Genomic DNA, 23,056 nt, shown 5'->3' on the forward strand with positions numbered 1-23,056 from the left:
AAGAAGTAAAATATATATAAACCCACAAGAACAAAAACAATGAGAAAGAAGACAACAGCTGATAAGAGATGCTGACAAAATTTTGGAAAACAAAAAGTATATGGACAAAAAGTAACAAACACTTAACAGGCCAGAGAAAGCAGAAACCTCAACGTCTGTGGGGCTAGAGGTAGAGAACAATCAGTTGATGTTAAGCCATAAAAGTCTACAAAAGCTAAGGAATTCAAGGTAGCCCCGAAAGCACGGGTGAAGAGTGGGACAAAAGGCAAAAGTTTTCCGGATTCTCCTAAGGCAGAGTAAAAATAAAAATAAAAATAAAAATAAAGCCAGGTGCATTGGCTTACGCCTGTAATCCCAGCACTCTGGGAGGCTGAGGAGAGTGGCTCACCTGAGGTCAACAAGGCGAAACCCTGTCTCTACTAAAAAACTGTCTGGGTCAGAAAGAAATAAGATAACACCAGAACCCATACATAATGTACACCATCATTATACATCTAGAGAAAGTTACTGTGATGGTGAATATTGAGTGTCAACCTGATTGGATTGAAGGATGCAAAGTATTGTTCTGGTGTGTGACTGTGAGGATACTGTCAAAGGAGTTTAACAATTGAGTCAGTGGACTGGGAGAGGAAGACCTACCCTCAATATGGGTGGGTACCATCTACTCAGCTTCCAGCATGACTGGGTAAAACAGACTAAAGAAGGTGGAAGGATGAGACTTGAGTCTTCTGGCCTTCAGCTTTCTCCCGTGCTGGATGCTTTTTGCCCTCGAATATTACACTCCAAGTTCTTCAACTTTTGGACTCTTGAACATACACCAGTGGTTTTCCAGGGGCTCTTGGGGCTTTAGCCACAGACTGAAGGTTACACTGTCGGCTTCCCTATTTTTGAGGTTTTGGGACTCGGACTGGCTTCCTTGCTCCTCAGCCCGCAGGTGGCCTATTGTGGGACTTGACCATAAGATCGTGTGAGTCAATACTTCTTAAACTCCTCTTCATATACACATCTATCCTATGAGTCTTGTCCCTCTAGAGAAACCTAATATACCTACTGTATCCTCAAAGCATTCTTATTATTCTTCCAGTTAAAACCATGTGCTAATTGTAAAAGACAATCCTCTTGATGAAATATATTGAAATATTAAAGTATTACTTACTGGACGCATTTAACAGTGGAGTAATGTGTGCCACTGCTCCAAGGACTACCCAATGCCTTCCCCTCCATATCCAACCTTCTTCTGTCACTCACTCCTAGCCACTAAGCTTGAGAACGCCAGAACAAGGTCACCAACCTTCTCTCTCAGCCACATCAGAACGTTCCAACTTGGCCTCCTTAGGCTGTCCTTCTGCCACCTTCACGGCCACAGCTCGGCAAATGGCCCCAAGTTTTCTGTCCAGAGAACGAACCCCTGCCTCTCTGGTATACCTGTCATCAAAGAAATATATTTTATTTTTGGCCATACACCACCTAAAAAAAATAGACAGAAGTAATGTTATTAACATTTTTGCTAAAGAAACAGCATATATTTAAATGTTCATTACCCTTTCTTGAGTACTAACTTCTCCACAGTTAAAACTCCTCATTATTGTTCTTTCTTCAACACTTAGATGGATTTTCAGCTACTACTATTTCCTTTATACAGATTATCTTGAATTATAACCCTATGCTTAAAAATGAACCCTAGTTCTAAGTTCAATTTACATTACCAAAGTAAATTTGGCAGCATATAAACAACCATTTACTCCTTGGTAATTTGTTGAAGAGTCTTCTTAAACAAAATTTGTCAATTTAGGAAAATTCTAGATCAATTTATGGTACTTGAAATATTGCTGAAAGAATCAGAGAAATTGTGCTCTTTGTGGAACTAAAACAAAAACAACTCTAAGACAGAAATCTGGTTTTCACTAGGCACTTTGCTAATCACCTTTCTTCAGTGTATTTTCACTGTGAAGATTTCTGAAGGAAGAAGGTGGCTAACTGATGAAAGCACTGTGACTCTGTGAAAAAGACTCTACGTGTGGTTAAGCAGAGATGCTTTAAAAACATGCACATTCGAATCAAACTCCATTAAGTCATTCCACAGGCCATTATATAGTATAACCATTTTTGGCCACTCAGCTTTGAATGGATCTGGACAGACAGGATCAGGTGGAGAATGCAGTTTCATCTGAAGAATTGGATCTGACTGAGCCATACATTTGATTAAGTCAGACATACACCGTAGACTTTAGGAAAGCAGATTTTAAAAGTTCTGAGAAAAAGACAGATAAAAAACTCTAAGCTAAACACTCTAAAACTCATTTCAGTCAAAGGTATAGAAAGATATAAAGTTTATATTATGCAACTACATATAATTTCAATAGGAAGAAAACAGGGAGGCATCTCAAAAACTTCTACATTTCAGCTTTAAAAAACTCAACTGTATAAATACAAAATGGGATGTGCCAAGCTTAGTGAAATTCAATGAAAAAGGGAAGAGAATCATCTTCAAAAAGCTAAGAATCTAGAGATAGAATCATAAAACAACATAGTCAGAATAAGAAAAGCATGGTCTTCCTATACCAGGAACTGTTTAGACTCTATCTGAAACACTGTGTTCAATTCTGAGTGTTTAACTTTAAAAGGCACATTGACATACAGGATTCTTTCAGAAGAAGACTAATCAGGAAGGTAAGAATTCTTGAAACTACATCAACAGGAATGGTACAGAGGATAGGAATGGTTAGCTTGAAGAAGACAACATTTAGCGTGAAGAACTGATAGTATTTTATTTTAATGTCAGAAGGGCTGTACAAGAAGGAATTACACTTAGATTCCAGGTGTTCCTATAAAGGCAGGAAAGAAGAAAATTATAGAAAGTGAACAGAAAGATAGCTTTGTAACAATTATCACTTGAGCTCAGGAGTTCCAGACCAGCCTGGCCAAATGGTGAGACCCCCATCTCTACTAAAAAAATTAAACTTTTTTTTTTGAGATGGAGTCTTGCTCTGTCACCATCGGAGACAGAGCAGGTTGGAGTGCAGTGACAAGATCTTGGCTCACTGCAAATTCCACCTCCCTGGTTCAAGCGATTCTCGTGCCTCAGCCTCCTGAGTAGCTGGGATTACAGGCGCACGCCACCACGCCCAGCTCGTGCCTGTGGTCCCAGCTACTTAGGGGCTGAGGTGGGAAGACTGCTTGAGCCTGGGAGGCGGAGGTTTCAGTAAGCCAAGATCATGCCACTGCACTCCAGCCTGAGCAACAGTGTGAAAACCTGTCTTAAAAAAAAAAAAAAAAAAAAAAAAAAGAATATCTTTGTAACAATTAGAATTACTCACGAAGAGGTAGTTATTAGCTAGCATTAAGGATACTGGGACTGGAAGTATTCAAGTAGGTGAGTTATAGTTGGAGATAAGAAAGACTAGAACATTAGGGTCTAGGAGTGTGACATATCTCAAAAGATGAAAAACTCAAATACTGATACTCTATATCCTAAGTTTGGTAAATGGAGTAGTAGATATTTGTGTTGTTTTTAAAAACAATATCAAAACTAACAAAACTGCTCAGAGATTTCCTTATGCCCACAGCTTTAAAGATCTGATATTCTAAGTTAACAAGTATATATAAAAAAGAAATAGTTCTCCAGGCAACAATTGGGAAATGCAAATAATGATCCCTCTTCAGAATCATTATTATTCAGATAAGCTCTGGATTTTTCTCCATCCCTCTTATTTTACAGACGGGGCAGCTATCAAAAAGGTTAAATGACTTATTGAATGTTACCCAAAGGCATCATGGGTGTTATCTGGAATAATGACATTGTTGGAAGACTCAGGCATATAAATCACCTAATTTATTTCTCCTGGTATTATCCACACAGCAAATCACAAAACAAACTAAGAAAAGGAACCCTCAGGTAAGACGTAGTCTTACTGTTTTGTATATAAATCCAAGTAGATCCATGAGAAGGCATAGATCAAAAGGCAGTATGGCCAAACTCTAAGTAAAGTTCAAAATAGAGGGATACTTCACATCTCTTAAAAACAGTAGGTACTAGAAAAGGACCGCATGAGGAGAGCCTGGCAGCCTGACACCACTTGCTGGATGATGCAATGGATCTGTAATACCGAGCCAGGAAAACTGTAAGAGGCTGTGGTGGATATAAATTCTCAACAGAGTATATTTTCCATTCAAACAGGGAATCTATAAATTAGACTAAGCAATGCTCTATTCAGATAAGTTACTCACTGCTTGCTACAGACTTAAGCATTTGGTACTAAACTTGGGAAGGTACCTTCTCTATTGTTCCACTGTTAGTTCTGAAGATCAAAATTCCAAGGACTTTAAAAATCTCTCAGCCAAAGAGAAGAAAAGAAAACAGAGTAACTTATATCAGATATCTGAAAGTAGCATATCACCTCTTAAGATAATTCAACAACATTCAAGATCCTGGGCATAAAAAGTATCTCTATATTTGCCATGTATTTTGGTTTTTAAATTATCAAATTAACCCCTTATACTGCTATTGTGACAAAGCATAAAATTCCTATAAATTGTTACAGCTTTAGCTGTACCTATTCCAAATGGTTTCTCTGTAAACTTCTGCCTAGTATAGAGAACGGTGTAAATCAATAGTTATATGATGCCTGCTGGAAGTTGGTGAAGAAAGAGAAATAGATGCTATGGGATGCCAGTAATATAATCTCCTTTTCAGGAGATTGTGAAATACCTCAAAAGATGAAAAACTCAAATATTGATACTCTCTGTCCTAGGTTTGGTAACTCACTAAATACCCAAAATGTGCCTGGAGTTAATGAAGCCTCAGGATGGCTAACTAACCTAGTGATGATGTCAAGAGTGGTGACCTGAGGGATCTGAATCTGTTGAGGAGTCAGCCCATGTTGTTCCAGCTGCTTTGGGATCAAGTGCCTATGGGCAATCTCTATCTTCTCCTCCTGTGTATACCCTGGAAAAGAAGAGATCTTGTTTCGCAATTATTCACATGGCTCCCATCATGCCATGCTTTTTTTTTTGAGACAGAGTCTTGCTCTGTCACCCAGGCTGGAGTGCAGTGGCGAAATCTCAGCTCACTGCAACTTACACCTGGTGGGTTCAAGCGATTCTCCTGCCTCAGCCTCCCAAGTAGCTGGGATGACAGGCATACACAACCATGCCTGGCTGATTTTTGTACTTTCAGTAAGACAGGGTTTTGCCATGTTGGCCAGGCTGGTCTCAAACTCCTGGCCTCAAGTGATCCACCAGCCTCAGACTCCCAAAAGTGCTGAGATTACAGGCATGAGCAACTGAGCCCGGCCAATGCTATCCTTTTTGAATGACTCAAATGTAGATTAAATAGATCTCAGTTTAGAACAAATTTAAGTATTATTTCAAATGAGACTATAATTACAATAAATACATTTATTCTGGCCAGGCACGTTGGCTCACGCCTGTAATCCTAGCACTTTGGGAGGCTGAGGCGGGTGGATCACTTGAGCTTAGGAATTTGAGACAAGTCTGGGCAACATGGCAAAACCCTGTCTCTACTAAAAATGCAAAAAATTAGCTGGATGTGGTTGTGCACACCTATAGTCCTAGTTACTCTGGAGGCTGAGGCACAAGAATAGCTTCAGTGGGGAGGTGGAGGTTGCACTGAGCTGAGATCATGCCACTGCACTCCAGCCTCTGTCAGGGCAACAGAGCCTCAGTCTCAAAAAAAAAAAAAAAAAAAAAACAAAGGAAGAAAAAGAAATTTAATCTAAATCAATAATTTTTAACATTTCCGACTTTTTCACAAACAAAACAAGCATTTACTAGGCACAGTGTTTGAAAGTCTTCTGATTAAATGATATATCTCCCAAAGAAGAGGAAAAAACCTCAAACCTTAAGAGACAATTATCTCTTTGTCCTCAAACCCTCTGAGATTTCAAATAGAAAAATAAATGCATCTTTTTAGCATAATTTGATCTATACTTGAAACACACACACACACACACACACACACACACACACACACACACACCCTTCAATTAAATAAGCAGTGAGTTTCCAAGGGAAGGGCTCTAAAGATACTGTTTCCAGAACTATGACTATAAAATAAATTGTAGCAAAAAGAGAAAACCTAAGATGTCCCTATAAAAGGTTTTTCCCTCCACATGATGGTATATATACGTGTGTGTATATGTATTTGTATATGTGTATATATATGTATTTTTATATATATATAGCATATTTAAAAGACTTTATGTTCTTATATAATAGCCTGAATCAGTACAGATTTTCTTTGTCTTTAAATCCTGTAAGACAAAATTCGATCTAATGTCCCTTTCCATTTAACAAGCAAAAATCAAAAATATGAATTGATAAGGCACTTTTTGAATGGAAAGAGGAGGTTAGTAAACACCAGGAAAGCTAGAAGATTGGACAGCTGAATCTGCCAGCGGAAGAAGGTGGCATTATATGTTCTCCTCTGCAGCAGCTGTCCTGATTCTTTCACTTTACTTTAGTATATCTAATGGATTTTCTGCGATAACTTGGAGTTTCCAGGGAATTTAGTCTCATTACCTATTTACTTTAGACTTTAAGTATTCACAATTAACTTTTTACTCTACCATATTTCAAAACTAAATATAGGAACCTGAAATGCTAGCAGATAATTAAGAAATCCAACTATAATTCACTTAGCTGTAAAAATGTATTTGAGATTAACATGAAAAATTCATTTAGATTACATTTAGAATCTTAAAGAGATTTAGGGCTGGGTGTGGTGGCTCATGCCTGTAATCCTAGCACTCTGGGAGGGCAAGGCAGATGAATCACCTAAGGTCAGGAGTTCGAGACCAGCCTGGCCAACATGGCGAAACCCCGTCTCTACTAAAAATGCAAAAATTAGCCAGGTGTGATGGTGTGCACCAAGTGAGTCCCAGCTACTCAGGAGGCTAAGGCACGAGAATCAGTTGAACTCAGAAGGCACAGAGGTTGCAGTGAGCCAAGACTGTGCTACTGCACTCCAGCCTGGGTGACAGAGTGAGACTCCATCTCAAAAAAATAAAAAAAGACATTTAGGCTGGACACGTGGAAATAAGAAAAGGTATTTAGGCTGGACACCATGGCGCACGTCTATAATCCCAGCACTTTTGGAGGCCAAGGCAGGCAGATCACTTGAGGCCAGGAGTTCAAGACCAGTCTGGCCAACATGGTGAAATCTTGTTTCTACTAAAAGTACGAAAATTAGCTGGGTGTGGTCACAGGCGCCTGTAATCTCAGCTACTTGGGAGGCTGACACACGAGAATCCCTTGAACCAGGTAGGAAAAGTTGCAGTCAGCCAAGATCGTACCACGGTACTCCAGCCTGGGCAACAGAGCTAGACTCTGTCTCTAAATAAATAAATAAATAAATAAATAAATAAATAAATAAATAAATAAAGACATTTAGATTTTACTCTACATTCAAAAAACTCCCCCCCCCAGATATTTGATCTCTTCCAGGGAAAAACAATTCTGCACAATTAAAATAAAGTGAAAATGCTGTAGTTTAAAATCTAGTTTTAGTAACTGAAGGAATACATTTCACACATTCCAGTAACTGAAGAAGACATTAAAAAAATGTAACTATTTGATAGATTCAAGAGGAATTTAAAAGTTATGTATTTTAATATAAAAGTGAAGCCAGATTTTATGAGAAAGTTCAGTTATTGTTTTTTTTTTTTGAGTCTTACTCTGTCACCCAGGCTGGAGAGCAGTGATGTGATCTCAGCTCACTGCAACCTCTGCCTCCCAGGTAAAAGGGATTCTCCTGCCTCAGCCTCCTGAGTAGCTGGGACTACAGGTGCACACCACCATGACTGGCTAATTTTTGTATTTTTAGTAGAGATGGGTTTCCCCACGTTGGCCAGGCTGGTCTCGAACTCCTGACCTCAAGTGATCTGCCCGCCTCGGGGATTACAAGCGTTAGCCACCACACCCGGCCTGTAATTTTAGAAATTACTTTAAAGAAGAATGTCTTATTTGTCATAAAATTATCATTCTTTAATGCTAAATTAAATGTGAAATTGTTGTTGTCAACGTTCGTTATTTTGCTCTTCCAGATTCTGAAGCTACACAAAAGCTGATTTATATACATTCCTCAGAACTTCTGCAGATTGTATGTTGGCAAAGGAACTTCCTTAGTCAACGCTCCACAGCATGACTAATTTTAAAGGGTTATGGTCAGAAAGGCAAGATATATCAAATAATGATTTCACTGAAGATTCAAGTACCTGGAACCTGAATGATCTCCATTCTGTCCAACAAGGCAGCTGGAATGGTGGCAGTGGTGTTGGCGGTAGCTATAAAAAGAACTTGAGAAAGGTCAAAGGCCACATTTAGATAATGATCGGTGAAGTTATGGTTTTGTTCAGGATCCAACACCTAGGGGAGAACAAAACACATTTTTAAAAATTTAGTAGTTCCAACAGAAGGCTGCATATAAGTGAAAACACACATGATGTACTGGCAAGGTTGATATTTCTGCTCAGAATAGTTAGTTTAAAAAACAGATAAAACTAACATCTGAGCATTATTCTTGGTATTCTCTACATTCTACATAATTTTAAAAAATAAAACATGTTCAGCGTCAACATTTCTGAAAATATAATAGCACAAAGCAACAGAAATTACTTTTTTTTCTCTTGCATTGTGTTGATTATCAAGAAATTACTTTCAAGCTTTATTCGAAAATCTGTTTATTAATGATTCACTGTGTGGCCATCCTAAGTCTCCAGTCCTGCAGAACCAGTTTCCATCTTGGGAACACACCCTATCTAAACTGCTATGGGAATATAAAGTAAATGTGTAAAGTCTTTTGAAATTCTCAGATAACCAGTAAAATAATAACCCATATAATCCTTCTCAAACAGTTTCAGAAAGTCTGGTATAAATTATTTAACCAAAAGGAGAATTCCAAATAAGAGTAAACTTTACTATGAGTTAAATTACAATAAAAATTACTATGGTACTATATTCTGATAGAGAAAAAAAAAAAAGCATCACTATTTAAAAATGGCTTAATGCAAAAACACTGCCACTTATAATAAGCAAAACATCAATAGCTCTTTTAAAAAAAAAAAAAAAAAAAAAAAAGAACAGAGTCTCACTAGAGTGCCGTCACTGCAGCCTCTGCCTCCTGGGTTCCAGTGATTCTCCTGCCTCAGCCTCGAGTAGCTGGGACTACAGGTGTGCACCACCATGCCCGGCTCACTTTTGTATTTTTAGTAGAGATGGGGTTTCATCATGCTGGCAAGGGTGGTCTTGAACTCCTGGCCTCAAGCGATCCACCTGCCTTGGCCTCCCAAAGTGCTGGGATTACAAGCATGAGCCACTGCACCCAACAACAGCTCTTAGAAATATTTGAATTAGATACATCAGATAATTTACCAGTCAACTTGGAGTCTTAAAATGTGCAACCATACGTTAAAGAGCTTCGAGTCACAGGCACTTATTGCTAAGGGGCCTGTGTAGGACTTTAGTAAGGCACCAATAGCTTCTACATGTTCCAAACCTTAAACATATTAACACTTTCACTTAGGCCCAATTAATATAAACAGGGTTGCCATACATATTCAAAAAGGCAATAAAATGACTAATGTACTCACCAGCCACAATTTAACTACATAAGCAGTTTTTCCTACCTTCTGATTCTTTCTGAAGTTTTATTTATTTTCAAAACTACCCCTAGTTTTGTTTTTTTGAGAAAGTATCATTTTGTCACACAAGTTGGAGTGCAAGTGGCATGATCTCAGCTCACTGCAATCTTTGCCTCCTGAGTAGCTGGGATTACAGGTGCGCACCACCACGCCTGGCTAATTTTTGTATTTTTAGTAGAGATGGGGTTTCACCATGTTGGTCAGGCTGGTCTCAAACTCCTCACCTCAAGCAAACCACCCACCTTGGCCTCTGAAAGTGCTCAGATTACCATACCCAACCCCAAGTTAGTCTTAATTCTAGGCCTCATACAAAATTTTGAATTTTGTTAAACATTAATTGTTACTGGAAACTCCCAGAATACAATTCCCAGAAAGCTCTAATTTCACATTTTCACCAGACTTAACAATGTTTAATGTCACTAAAAAACAAGTACTTTCAAGTAATTAAAGAAAACTAATTATGTTCAGTATCAAATTGGTTAACAGTGGTCTTATTGTCTACAAATTATCTGAAAACTGTTTACAGGCCAGATGTGGTGGCTCATGCCTGTAATCTCACCATTTTGGGAGGCTGAGGTGGGCAGATCAGTTGAGGTCAGGCATTTGAGACTAGCCTAGCCAACATGGTGAAACTTCATCTCTACCAAAAAATAAATAAAAATTAGCCAGGTGTGGTGGCACGCACCTGTAGTTCCAGCTACTCGGGAGGCTGGGGCATGAGAATTGCCTGAATCTTGGAGGTGGAGGTTGCAGTGAGCTGAGATCACGCCACCGCACTCCAGCTTGCGTGACAGAGCAAAATACCATCTCAAACAAACAAACTCTCTATACGTGGAAAATGTGGTAATCTTAGTTAAAACTATTATCTAATGACAAAGACGCTCCCCTTTTGACCCAAACTTGAGTCAGGCTCTTTCGAGTCTTCTGCTCAACTAGGCCGTGAGCCTTTCCTCTGTCTTTGTAGAACCCAATTTGAGCACGAATCCTGCTTAGTCAGGTTAGTGAAAATGTCCCACACCCTTTCAATCTGTTCTCACTCCCAACCCAGTGTCTTTTCACCCCGGCCTCTCTTCAGCAAGAGTTTTGTTGTGTCCTTCTAGTGAGAGTCCCTCATAACACCAATGTTTCCTCTTAAAAACTTTCCCTCTACTGACTCCCCACTCATTCTCCCTACCACTGCAAAAGCCCATTGCAGTGTTTCTTATACCTAGTCTCCCAATAAAGTAATCCTTGCTACCTTTAACAAGCGTCATGAATAATTTTTTAACACTAGCTAAGGAAAAAAGTCTATCCTAAATGGGTCTAATCAAAGGTACTTCATATATGTTGGATGTGTTTTAGAAATGGCTGTCAGAGCTGAACAAGTAATTTTTTTCTTAAAATTTTAAGACATTGGAGCTTTTAAAAAGTAGGAAAATTAATAAAGAAACATTTCTGAATTACAAAGGAGGTTTTAAAACCTGTATTACAAAATACCTAGAGTATAAGGAGAGAAAATCAGTGATGCCTATTAAAATAAAAACTCTAGATAAATTAAATTTAACAGTTTAATTGAGCAAAGAACGAGTCTCAAATTGGGCAGCTCCCAGAACCAGAACAGGTTCAGAGATACCCTGGCATATGGTCTGGTAATATTTAGGGACAGAAAAAGGAAAGTGACATACAGAAAACAGAGAGTGATGTACAGAAACAGTGGGACTGGTTACACCTTGGTGTTTGCTTTATTTAAACACAGTTTGAACAGCTGACTTCCTGTGACTTGATGAAAATCTGTGACTAGTGTAAGAATACTCTATTTACACATCTAGTTAGGCGGCAGTTTACTTTGTAAGAGGAAACCTTTAGGCCAAACGTAAGATATTATTATGTAAGGAGGCAGATTTAGGCTAAATTTGTGCCCAATTTGCCTGCCTTTCTCTTTTCCTTAGTAAAATGTGAAATGAAAGTAAATCTCAGGGCCCCCAACTCACTAAGCCAAAGGGAAAAGACAAGCTGGGAACTGTGTCTCGGAAACCTGCCTCCCATTTTGTTCCCAAATAAGATAGCTACAAAGACAAAAAAAGCTACATACCTCCCTCACAATTCCCCCACTTAGAAATTCCTTGTGGGCCCCAAGATCTTTACCCTGTAACAGTTCTGTTGAATTTTACCCCAGCAATGTAAATTAATAGCTTTATCTTTACATGTACAGGACTCAAACTCATCCCTCTGCTCACCTGAGACAAATGCATACCTGATGGCTTCCTGTGCACTATGTTTATTTTATCTTACACAGAAATACAGATTCACTAAGCTAGATGAATCCGTGACTATTCCTCTGCCCCCCTCTCACATGTGAATGGCTGATCAAAGACTCAAAAGAACGCAACCGTTTCTTATTTACCCATACCTTTTGTCTTTTATCTACCCAGACCGTTTAAAATTTCTACCTCTTTCCCCAATATCTGCCCATTCCCCGTGAAATACTGAAGCCCTCAAAATCATCTGTGGAGAACCCTGGCAAACTAAACTTCTAAATTGATTGAGACCTGTCTCAGATACTTTCTGGTTTACCAAAGCATAAAAAGACATTCAGAATTTAAACAGCATCAGAAATACTCATCAGTATTCTGGCAGAAAATAATTTCTGCTAATCACTACTCAGATGAAGCTCCAAGGCAAACTGCTGAGTCCATGGAAGGACGAAAATTACAATTAAGAGCTTTGTAGCTATCAAACCTCTGCTTCTTACCCTACCTTCAGAGCAGGGATTCTACTGCCCACATCCAGAGCTGCTTTCAAAAATAATTCAGGCTGTTTCTCCTTTACTCTCCCCAACTAAAAGATTTTCTATATCAATCCTAGGGCTATAAATTCCTACCTATGAGGTATGACTGGAAATGGAAATAGCTGTGATACGACACATTCCTAGGAATGTGAAGTCACGGTGGGATGAACCGTGGGAGGAATGTACACTGAGAATCGTTCTTCAATAATAATTTCTGTCACACCTGTAATCCCAGCACTTTGGGAGGCCAAGGTGGGTGAATCACAAGGTCAGAAGTTTGATACCAGCCTGGCCAATATGGTGAAACCCCATCTCTATCAAAAATACAAAAATTAGTCAGGCGTAGTGGCGTGCACCTGTAGTCCCAGCTACTCGGGAGGCTCAGGCAGGAAAATCACTTGAACCCGGGAGGCAGAGGTTGCAGTGAGCCAAGACTGGGCCACTGCACTCCAGCCTGGGTGACAGAGCAAGACTCTGTCTCAAAAATAAATAAATAATTTCTGAAGAGAAGAACTACAGATGTCTGGAGGCAAGCCAGGAATAGACTACAACAGAGTTCACTACACATGACTAGGTAACTGTCCTCTTTAGGTATGATATAGTATGATGATGCTTTTTAAAAAGTGTCTATTTTTTGTAGACAGACACTGAAATACTTACGAAAAGATGGTGATGTCTGGAATCTGCTTCAAAATAATCAGAGGCTGGGTGTGGGAGAATGGGAAGAAATAGATGAAAGAAGACATTAAAGCTGGGTGATGACTCCATAGGATTCATTATACTTCACTATACTATCTTCTCTGCTTTTGCTGTGGTTGAAATTTTCCACACCAGAAAACAAAGATAAAATAACATAACTAAAATCAGCTCTGAAAGCCACACACAATTAATACTATTATGATACTGTGAAATATACATTTAACTTTCATCTGTTTATTTCCTAGCAGGCAACTCCTAAAATCCTTGGAATCAACAAAGTGGTTAAGTATCATTTTATACGCTAGTGACTGTCTGGTGGCCGGCAGTCCCTCTGTAGTTTCAGGATGGGGGCTGGTCACAGGAAAGACCAAGGCATTATTAGAGGACTGAGGACTTGTCAGTCCCTCACCCCAACCCCTGGGGAGGGCAGAGGGGCTAAGAGTTGAGTTGATCATCAATGGCCAGTGATTTAATCAATCATGCCTATGTGATGAGGCCTCCATTAAAAACCTGAAAGGACTAAGGTCAGGAGGCTTCCAGGAAGGTGAATATGAGCACATCCAGGTGCAAGGAGGCTGGTGGACCCCAACTCCACTGGGATGGAAGCTCCTGTGCTGTTTGTTTGTATTCTTTAAAATACTGTTTCCCTGAGCTCTGAGAGCTGCTCTCGCAATAAGCAAACCTGAGAAGGGGCTTGTGGGAACTCCAATTTATAACTGGTTGGTCACACGTTCTGGAAGCCAACTCACGACTGGCATCTGAAGTGGGAGGCAGTCTTGTGGGACTGAGTGCTCAACCTGTAGGATCTGACGCTGCCTCCATGTAGACAGTGTCAGAATTGAATTAGAGGACACCCAGCTGTTGTCTGCTACTGAAGAACTGTTTGCTTGGCGTGTGGAGAAAAACCCCACGCATTTGGTCAGAAGTGTTCTGTGTTATAAGAGTGCAGCAGAAGAAACTGAGTTTGCTTTTCCTCTATATCCTCAACTACAGAAATTAAACCAGTGATAAAGACAAACTTGAGAAAAGTGTTCGGGACACAAAAGAAAAAGGGCTTTAGAGCCACGTAGGGGATAAATACGGGAGAAATTAAGAGATGCAATTCATAGCTAGTTGATATAACCAAAGAAGAGGTCTCAGTAAATTACAATAGGGAATAATTAAAGGAATAAAAATATTCTAGAAGGCCCTGACACTATGGATTGAAAAGCTTTAGATTCCTCCTCCTGTGCAACAGAAATGACGATGTCGTTAGAATAACACCTATAGAATTTTCAAGCAAAATTATCACTAGTTTAAAATATTTTACAATCTTGAATACATCTAATATATGTAACATATATAAGATATGATGCATAATAACAAAATGAACAGTTGTGAACCTACTACCCCATTTGTGAAGACATTTGTTTATCTATTTAGACCAATGGTTATAAAAGTGGAAAATGACCCCACCAAAGTGGAAGTAGAAAATATTAGTATTTGTATTTATCTTTTTGATTTACAAATACCAGAAAAAATTAGCTTGTAAATATTTAATATGTAAAATGGAATTGATGTCTTCACTTGGTATGCATATCATTTATGTGAGATATTCTGAGAGAAGAGTACCAGTTCCATAATGTCAAAGGCCGCCTGTGGTGCCCTCACTTATCTGCCTTAACTGTAATTACAGCACATTGCAGTCCATGTGTGCTGCCAAAGGAAAACATCTTGGGTCCCCAAAATCACTAGACTAAAGGAAAAAGTCAAGCTGGGAACTACTTAGGGCAAACCTGTCTCCCATTCTATTCAAACTCACCCCTTTGCTCACTGTGGTAAATGCATTATCTGATTGCCTCCTTTGGAGAGGCTAATCAGAAACTCAAAGGAATGCAACCCTTTGTCTCTTATCTACCTGTGACCTGGAAGCCCTCTCCAGCCAGTTGTCCCACCTTTCCAAACCAAACCAATGTTCGCCTTACATATGGTGATGGTTGTCTCAGGTTTCCCTAAAATATATATAATCAAACTGTGCTCTGACCACCTTGGGCACATGTAATCAGGACCTCCTGAGGCTGTGTCATTGGTGCGCACCCTCAACCCTGGCAAAATAAACTTTTTAAATTAACCGTCTCCAATTTTCTGGGCTCACAGTGCCTAACATTACAAATGGGAGGAGTGGCTTAAAAAGATTCCTGCAAAATATCATTGAAAAGGGTATAGGCAAAGGTATGAACCACACGAAAATAACGAAGTTGACACTTTTGTTTCTATAATAAGCTGCGATTGACATATTATGAAGTTAAAAACAATTATCTAATTAGAACACAGTGCTTTCACCGAAAATATAATTATCTTTTAAAATCGATTGTGTTTTACATAAAGTACATGATATTAGCACACTGGTACATATATATTATGTATCTATCGTATATACCTTTGTTATGGACTAAATTGTGCCCCCTCAAAACTGACAGAAGCCCTAACTCCCCAACTCTGTCTCCAAATGCAGTCAGGGTGAAGACTGCATTTGGAGACAGGGTGTTTAATAAGGTAATTAAGGTTAAATGAAGGTAAGAGTGGGCCCCTAATCTTATACAACTAGTACCCTTACAAGAGGAAGAAAGAGATTCCCCCCCCACAGGAATGCATGCACACAGATCATCTCCCGAGGACACAGCCACAAGTCCGTTGTCTGTAAGCCAAGGAGAAAGGCCTTAGGAGAAGCCAGATCTATAGACACCTTGATCTTGGACTTCTAGCCTCCAAAACCATGAGAAAATAAATTTCTGTTTTGTCTTTAAAGCTACCCAGTCTGTGATACTTTGTTAGGAATGTATTAGGAGCCTAATACATTCTAATTTTATTTACGTGTGTATTACTACATGTTATATTTAAATATATATGGGAATATATTTTCAAAACTTTTTACTGATGACACATATGAACAAAACATATTGAGGCTACTGGCGCAGACAACTAAGAAGCCTTCTCAAATATAAAAGGAATTCAAAATACAACTCATACACAAATCTTCAACTCAAGTAACCTGAAGATATATTCCAACTGAACAAGTGATAAACCAAAATACAAGGATCAGAAGCATGCAGTGAAATCATTCAGTCACAGAATCAAAACTAAATATGGGAGGAAGCACTTCTATTACAGAATGATAAAGTAAGAAACTGAAAACCTGCTCCTCCAGAAAAGCAATGAGAGCACTAGCAAAAACTGTCAAAATCAACTTTTTCAGAATGCTACATATTAACTTCTAACAATTTGAGGAGTGCTTATTCGAGAAAAACAGCTGAATCACAGTAAACGGAACAAGCTTTGTGATATTTTAACTTGCTTTACACTCATCCCTTTCTCTCAAGTTCATGGTAGCTTGAAAACCAACAGCCTCATAAGCCAGTAGCTGTGAAAACCGGTAGCCTAGCAACCTTGTAGCGGGTAGAAAAGGATTACTATCCTTCAAAAGCCCCATCCCCAGAGAACTGTCCCTGTCTGGCAGTTCCTTGGAAGAGCTCCATATCCTTAATTAACTTAACTCAGAGAACACTCTGTGAGAACAGTTTTATCCTTAGGACATTTGCCAGAAACAACCAGTGGCAATTGTTTAGCACTGCAGCTGCCTAGGCAATGATACTAGTTGGGACTAACGAGAGGCTGACCAAAAACTTAAATGGAAAAACTGGGAAATGAGATATTCACAGGGGCTTTGAAAAGCCTTCACATACACCTGGGAATCCAAAATTTCATGTGAACGTGCAGGTTCTAAGTATGTCCAGGACAGACCCAAGAAGGCCCAGAAGCTCATCTTTGGCAGACACAGGCTCTGCAATAGCAGGAAGTGAAGGCTAAGGTACAACTGCAAACCATCCGCCCAAGTGTGAAAGGCCCACTTCAATACTTACATAAGAACCCCTTGGGCAAAGAGTGGGAGAGCTACTGTCCAAGTACTTAAGGAAATCTCTCGTCACTAGCTGACCGCTAAACAAACTGAGCAACTTCAGAGGTCACATATTAACAAATAACACAGACTTTACGGGATGAAACCAGAAAGTCACTAAACAAATAGCAACAACAACAGCACAAACAAAAACCCCTTAAGGGTATATTATTCAATTATATATCAGATTATATTTAATATAAATATAATATTCTAAATATTCAGTTTCAACAAAAAAAAAATAGGAGACATAAAAAAGTATGGTGTAAACACAGTAAAAGAAAGAGATGTCAGCTGGGTTCAATGGCTCATGCCTGTAAGCCCAGCACTCAGGGAGGCCAAGGCGAGCAAATTGCTTGAGCTCAGGAGTCTTGAGTCCAGCCTGGGCAATGTGGCAAAACCCTGTCTCTGCAAACAAATTAGCCAGCCTGGGTGGTATGTGCCTGTAGCCCCAGCTACTCGGGAGGCTGAAGCGGGTGGATCACTTGACCCTGGGTAAGGTCGAGGCTGTCATGAGCCATGAGTGTGCCACTGCACTCCAGCCTGGGTAACAGAGCAAGATGCCGTGTCAAAAAAGAAAAAGAGAAGTCAATGGAAACCATCCCTAAGGAAGACATGTTGGATTTATTAGACAGAGATTTCAAATCGGCTATTAGAAATATGCTTTTAAAATATTCATAATATAAATTTTTATATTTATATTACAAATATGAATATTATTAATATCAAATTGGCTACTATAAATATGCTTTCAAATATTTATAATCCGTGTAATGCCACAGCATGGATTAACTTTGAGAACACTATGTGAAGTCAGTCCATTATAAAAAAATAAATACTGTATGATCCACATAGATGAGGCATATAGAGTAGTCACTCATAGAAACAGAAAAGAGAATGGTAACTGCCAGGGACTGAGGAAGGGAGAAAGAAATGAGGAACTGCTGTGTAATAAGTATACGGCTTCACTTTAACAAGATGAAAAAGTTCTGCAGATTGCCTGTACAACAATGTGAATGTGCTTAACATTACTGAACTGTACGCATAAAAGGGGTAAAAAATGGCACTTTTTCTGTTATATGTATTTTACTAAAATTAAAAAAACTAAAAGAAATTATGTCTAAAGAATTACAGCAAAGTATGAGAATGATGTCTTGACCAATAGAGAATACAAACAAAGATAAATAATAAAAATTTAAAAATAGAAATTTTGGAGTTGAGAAATACAGTAATTTGAAGGAAGGTAGGATTCGAGGAGAAGAAATTAAAACAGAGGAGCTTTGGACCACATCATTTCCTACAAGGGGCAGTCAGTGAACTTTGTTCTTCAGCCAAGGTACAAAAGAGGGCCCTTTAATCTCTTCCTTTGGCTCTTAAAAGCAGCAGGAAATTCATTAATCAGATTCACTGAAATGCTTTTAGAACAACTGAAATTGCTCAGATGTCCCTTTCCTTTCTGTACAAGGATATGGTGTATGTACTATACAACTATAAATGTATAGGACTATTACATAATGTGAAATATAACATATAAAATATAAATATTAGTCAATGATATTAGTGAACATGTGTAAGAAACACTGAGATGATCTTGCAGGATTTCACCTCCCTGGAACTCAGCCCCTTACTACTGTTTCAGCTTTCCTATCACCTCTGCCAGCCAACTCCATCTTCTTGGGAACCTGGCCTCCCTACTGCCTGCTTTATGACATCATTCTCTCACCAAGCCTACTGCCACCTGGTAGAATCTTGGGGTAGATTTGCATCATCACAAGTGGCCAGTGAGCAGTGTGACCAGTAGCCTTTATACTGAACACACGCACTCCTTGGCTTCAGTCACGCAGACATCCACTAGGATCGTCTCTTCATCCCTTGTATCTACAGTTGATGTTTCTTCTTCTCTGACCATGTCAGGTAAAGAGAGAAACTTTCTTGACGGTTTTCCTTTGACTTCTTTCCCCCTAACTTCAGATTTCTTTACCCGTATAGTCCCAAACAGCTTGGAATAACAGGGAAGGTTATTCCTTCCCTCACTAGAAATGGTTATTCCTTCCCTCACTCATTCCTTCCCTGCACTAGAAATCTAGAGACCTCATTTCACTTTTGCCTTTGACATTTACTAGCTGTGTGACTTTAGAGGACTCTTTTCTTCTCTCACAAAATCTGTTCCCTCATCTGTTACATTAGGATAATAGATTGGTTATTCCTTCTGGCCCCTTTCTTTTCTAATGCTGAGTCTTAAAGGGCACACGTAGAGAAAATGAAGGCAGACGCTTTTTGAGTGTGTCTCTTTCAACAGAAACAGAGGGAAAACCTAAGTGGCGTAGAAAACTAGCAACATATTCTGAGGTGTTTCATGTGTAATAGTCTCCCTCCACTAATATTTCAACTTCACTATTTTAAATTCAGTGATGTTTTAAATACTCAGCCAGTCACGGTGGCTCACACCTGTAATCTCAGCCCTTTGGGAGGACATCTCCCTAACTAATATTTCAACTTCACTCTTTGATATTTAGTGATGTGTAGTGATGTTTTTAATATTCAGCTGGGCACGGTTGCTCCCGCCTGCAATCTCAGTGCTTTGGGAGGCCGAGATGGGAGAAACACTTGAGCCTAGGAGTTCCAGACCAGTCTGGGCGACATGACAAGACCTCATTTCTACAAACTTTTTAAAAAATCAGCCAGGTGTGTGGGCATGCCAGCTACTCAGGAGGCTGAGGTGGGAGGATCAGTGGACTGTTTAAGCCCAGGAGGTTGAGGCTGCAGTGAGCCATGTTCGCACCACTGGACTTCAGCCTGGGTAACAAGGTGAGACCCTGTCTCAAACAAACAAAAGTAATATTCACGTTTTGGAGATTCCTATCTGAACTAGATGGAAAGAGAAAATGAAGACTACTGGGTTATAAGGAGGCAAGATATCCTAGGGTAAGGAATTTGGCATTTTAAATGAAAGAAGAAAGACCGGGTCCCCTACACTTACCCTTGGGATATGCCCTGGAGAATGACACAATGATTTAAAGAGCAAAAACTACACTTTAAATTTTAGAAGAAAAGCAGAAAGACAACAGAGCAAAATCTACTCTGAATAGGGCAAAATGAAGTTGGTTTTAGCAAATGCTTAGATCAAGAAACTAGGAGGAAACAGGCTAGAATAAAGTATCCCTGGAAAAAGCAGCTTATCAGAAGTCACATTCAGTTGTTTTATTTCTTTTGCGTTTTTGAACAGAGATGACACTTGGCAGCATTTAATATCAATATTTTAGAAATGTGTTTTAGGAATGATGCTTCCAGGCCGAGCACAGTGGCTCATGTGGCAATCCTAGTATTGTGGGAGGCCGAGGCGGGCAGAACACTTGACGTCAAGAGTTAGAGACAAGCCTGGCAAACACGGCGAAACCCGGTCTCTATTAAAAATACAGAAAGCTAGCCAGGTGCAGTGGTGTCTGCCTATAATCCCTACAATCAAGGTGAGTACAAACAGCAAGAAAGGAGAGGATTAAACACAGTATTGAAAGGGAGGGTCAAATCGATAGCTGAGTGGTAAGTCCATGGATAGGCAGAATTTAAGTCCTGAGACTTCAACCACTATTCTTGGGCATTGCTCTCCATTTTCAGAGTCTATCTAAGAACACCTTTTCAGTGGGAAAGTTGAACACTACAATGGCCATCTATGCCACACAGAAGAGAGTCCCAAGAGATGCCACACTTTTTAGTGGCCTGGCTGATCAGTTCCCCTGCACCAGCACTCTGTAACTTCCTTCCCTAATCTATTACTTTAGTGTCTCTGGAAGGCACTTCAGAACTCTTATTTTCGCAGGGACATTTTGATTTTCCTTAACTTACAATAGGATTTAAGACCTTGTGCTTACAGATCCTCTCCAAAACAAACAGGCTCAGAATCTGGGCTTGCTTATGTATTTCACGAGGAAGGGCTCCACTCTCTCCCCTAGTATATGGTGTAAAGGGTGTTCTTTTTCCCTCAGGAGAGTGGAGAGAATGGAAAGGACCCCGTATGAGAATATGAGGCTTTATAAAACATCTCCTATTTAAAAATCACTTTCGCTTTTTATTTGGCTTACAACAACCCTATGAAATCCAAAGAAAGCCAAGAAACAATCACATCAAATGATAACCAGTAAGAGAACAGTCACTGCCTATCCCCTAATGCAGGGTCTTGTCCATGGTCATGAAGAAGAGCTAGTAGAAATGCCTTGCCCACGTTACAAAGCTATCCAATTGCTGCATCGGTGTGTAGGGGGAGCATCTCACTTACCAGGGACTGACTTCTTCCTTGATTCCTTTGTAGTGATGAAAACTTCCCTGGGGATGGATACTTCCCTGGGATTGCAATCTCCAAGCCAGACATTTTGTCTGGCACGAACTTCAGAATTCTCCAAGTCCTGCGGTAGCAGAAATACCCAGATACTTGAGAGTAATGCAACACCTGACCTTGGCGACATTTCAACGACAGCTCCAGTCCAGAGTCCAACTAATCTCTTGACACTGTCTCCGGCTCCAAGCCAGGACAAAACCGAGAATAAGAATTTGGATGAGATTAAAACCAAGCTTTCAAAGCCTCTAGATGCCTACCAGTTCCCAACAGAAAATCAAGAGCCTCCACTGCTTCCTTTAGAAATCCCTGATAGCCACCAGCTTCTGTCCTGCATTGATCCCCTTGGCCAAGAGGAGCAGCCTGGTTCCGAAAACACCAATCTGAGAAAGAACAGCCTGAGTCTTGAGGGCCAAGGGATACTTGAAAATGGGATGGAGTCTAGCAGTGATCCTGCAGACATCACTACATTGGTGGAGGATACTCCCCTCCCCTCCAGCTTCAGTTCCTTACAAGAGCTTGACCAACCCTCTGCAAAGAAAGCCAAAGATCCCAGTGCCATCGAGGTAAATCAGGTGCAGGAAAAGTCAAGCGTCAGAAAGGGTCACTCTCATCAAGTCAGGAAGAACAAGCATAAAGCTGCCGAGCCTATCCAGGGTGCTCCCAAGGCCAAAATCCAGCCAAAGGACACAGAGAGCCTATTACAGGGAGAAGTGACTGTTCGCGGTGCTACCGCCAGTGACGGCGCTTCTGTGAACAAGAGCAAGCATTCTAGCAACAAACGTCACAGACCTCACAACAAACCTCACGCATCCAGCAGGAGCAGCACAACTAAGAGGCACGGGCAGGAGAAGACCAAAAGGAGCAGAGAGAACAGCTCCAAAAGATCTGAACACAGTGAGGAGTCAGGGACCAAAGTCAAGGTAGAAGAGAAGCAAGCCATTCCCAATATGAAGCGCAAGAAAGATCAACCTGAGCTTAGCCGAGACACCTTCAAAAAGCCACGAAGCTCCCTGGACGTGCACGTGGTAGAGTCCACGCAAGTTTTCCATGCACTGGGGAAAAAGACCGACAAGAAAACTGGATTCTCTTCCTCCCGGACTCTGGGAAGCTCAAGCAACACCCAGAACCCTCGGCCATTCTCAGCTCTCAAACCATGGCTGGATACCCGACGTGAGGGGAAAGGCCCGGAGAAAACTCAAGTCAAGGCCCAGAAACTGGATGATAGTGCTGAAAAAGAGTGTCCATCTCCATCCCAGTATGAGTTGCCACCACCTGGGAAGGTCAAGTTGATACCGTTGCCCTTTCTGACCCTGGACAAACCTCAAGTTCGACGTGTTTCTCGGCGGCCACACCCTCCGGCCTCACGTAGGCCTGCTGTGGCTTGCCCTGCTCCACCTGGTTCTACTAAGTCAGCTCAGTCGACTGCAGTCAGTCTGTCCCAACCGGCTTCTACCAACACATCTCTGACACGTCCTGCCAGACCAGCTCAGCCAATTTCGACCAATGGAACCCAACGCGGTTCAGCCAATCCTAACCAGCCTCCTACTGCCTCTCAGTCTGCTGCTTCTAGGCCAGCATCCTACAAAATACCATGTTGCTCTTCTTTCCAGCGGGAGCCTGTTTCCACTGCTGTGACCAATCTCCAGTCACTGGCCAAGCCTCAA

General features: G+C 40.3%; 1 protein-coding gene across 5 annotated transcripts in view; it reads right to left on the bottom strand.

Annotated features, from left to right (window-relative positions):
* LOC135277225 (ATP-binding cassette sub-family C member 11-like) overlaps positions 1-23,056 on the bottom strand; it is a 71,928-nt gene that overhangs the window by 30,493 nt on the left and 18,379 nt on the right. For 2 of the 5 annotated variants that reach the window (XM_064383004.1, XM_064383008.1), the window contains exons 2-5: positions 13,087-13,235; positions 8,235-8,385; positions 4,819-4,945; positions 1,292-1,425 (exon numbers count right to left, since the gene is read on the bottom strand). In XM_064383004.1, coding sequence (XP_064239074.1) covers positions 1,292-1,425; positions 4,819-4,945; positions 8,235-8,385; positions 13,087-13,203 — 529 coding nt within the window. In that variant the 5' untranslated portion in view covers positions 13,204-13,235. Of the gene's footprint in view, positions 1-1,291; positions 1,426-4,818; positions 4,946-8,234; positions 8,386-13,086; positions 13,236-21,332; positions 21,460-23,056 lie in introns of those variants that run through there. The other 3 variants (XM_064383009.1, XM_064383007.1, XM_064383006.1) reach the window with 3 other exon arrangements.

The sequence above is a fragment of the Aotus nancymaae genome, unplaced genomic scaffold (assembly GCF_030222135.1).
Source record: "Aotus nancymaae isolate 86718 unplaced genomic scaffold, 86718_ANA_hifiasm-v0.15.2.pri h1tg000030l, whole genome shotgun sequence".
NCBI classification, from domain to species: Eukaryota; Metazoa; Chordata; class Mammalia; order Primates; family Aotidae; genus Aotus; species Aotus nancymaae.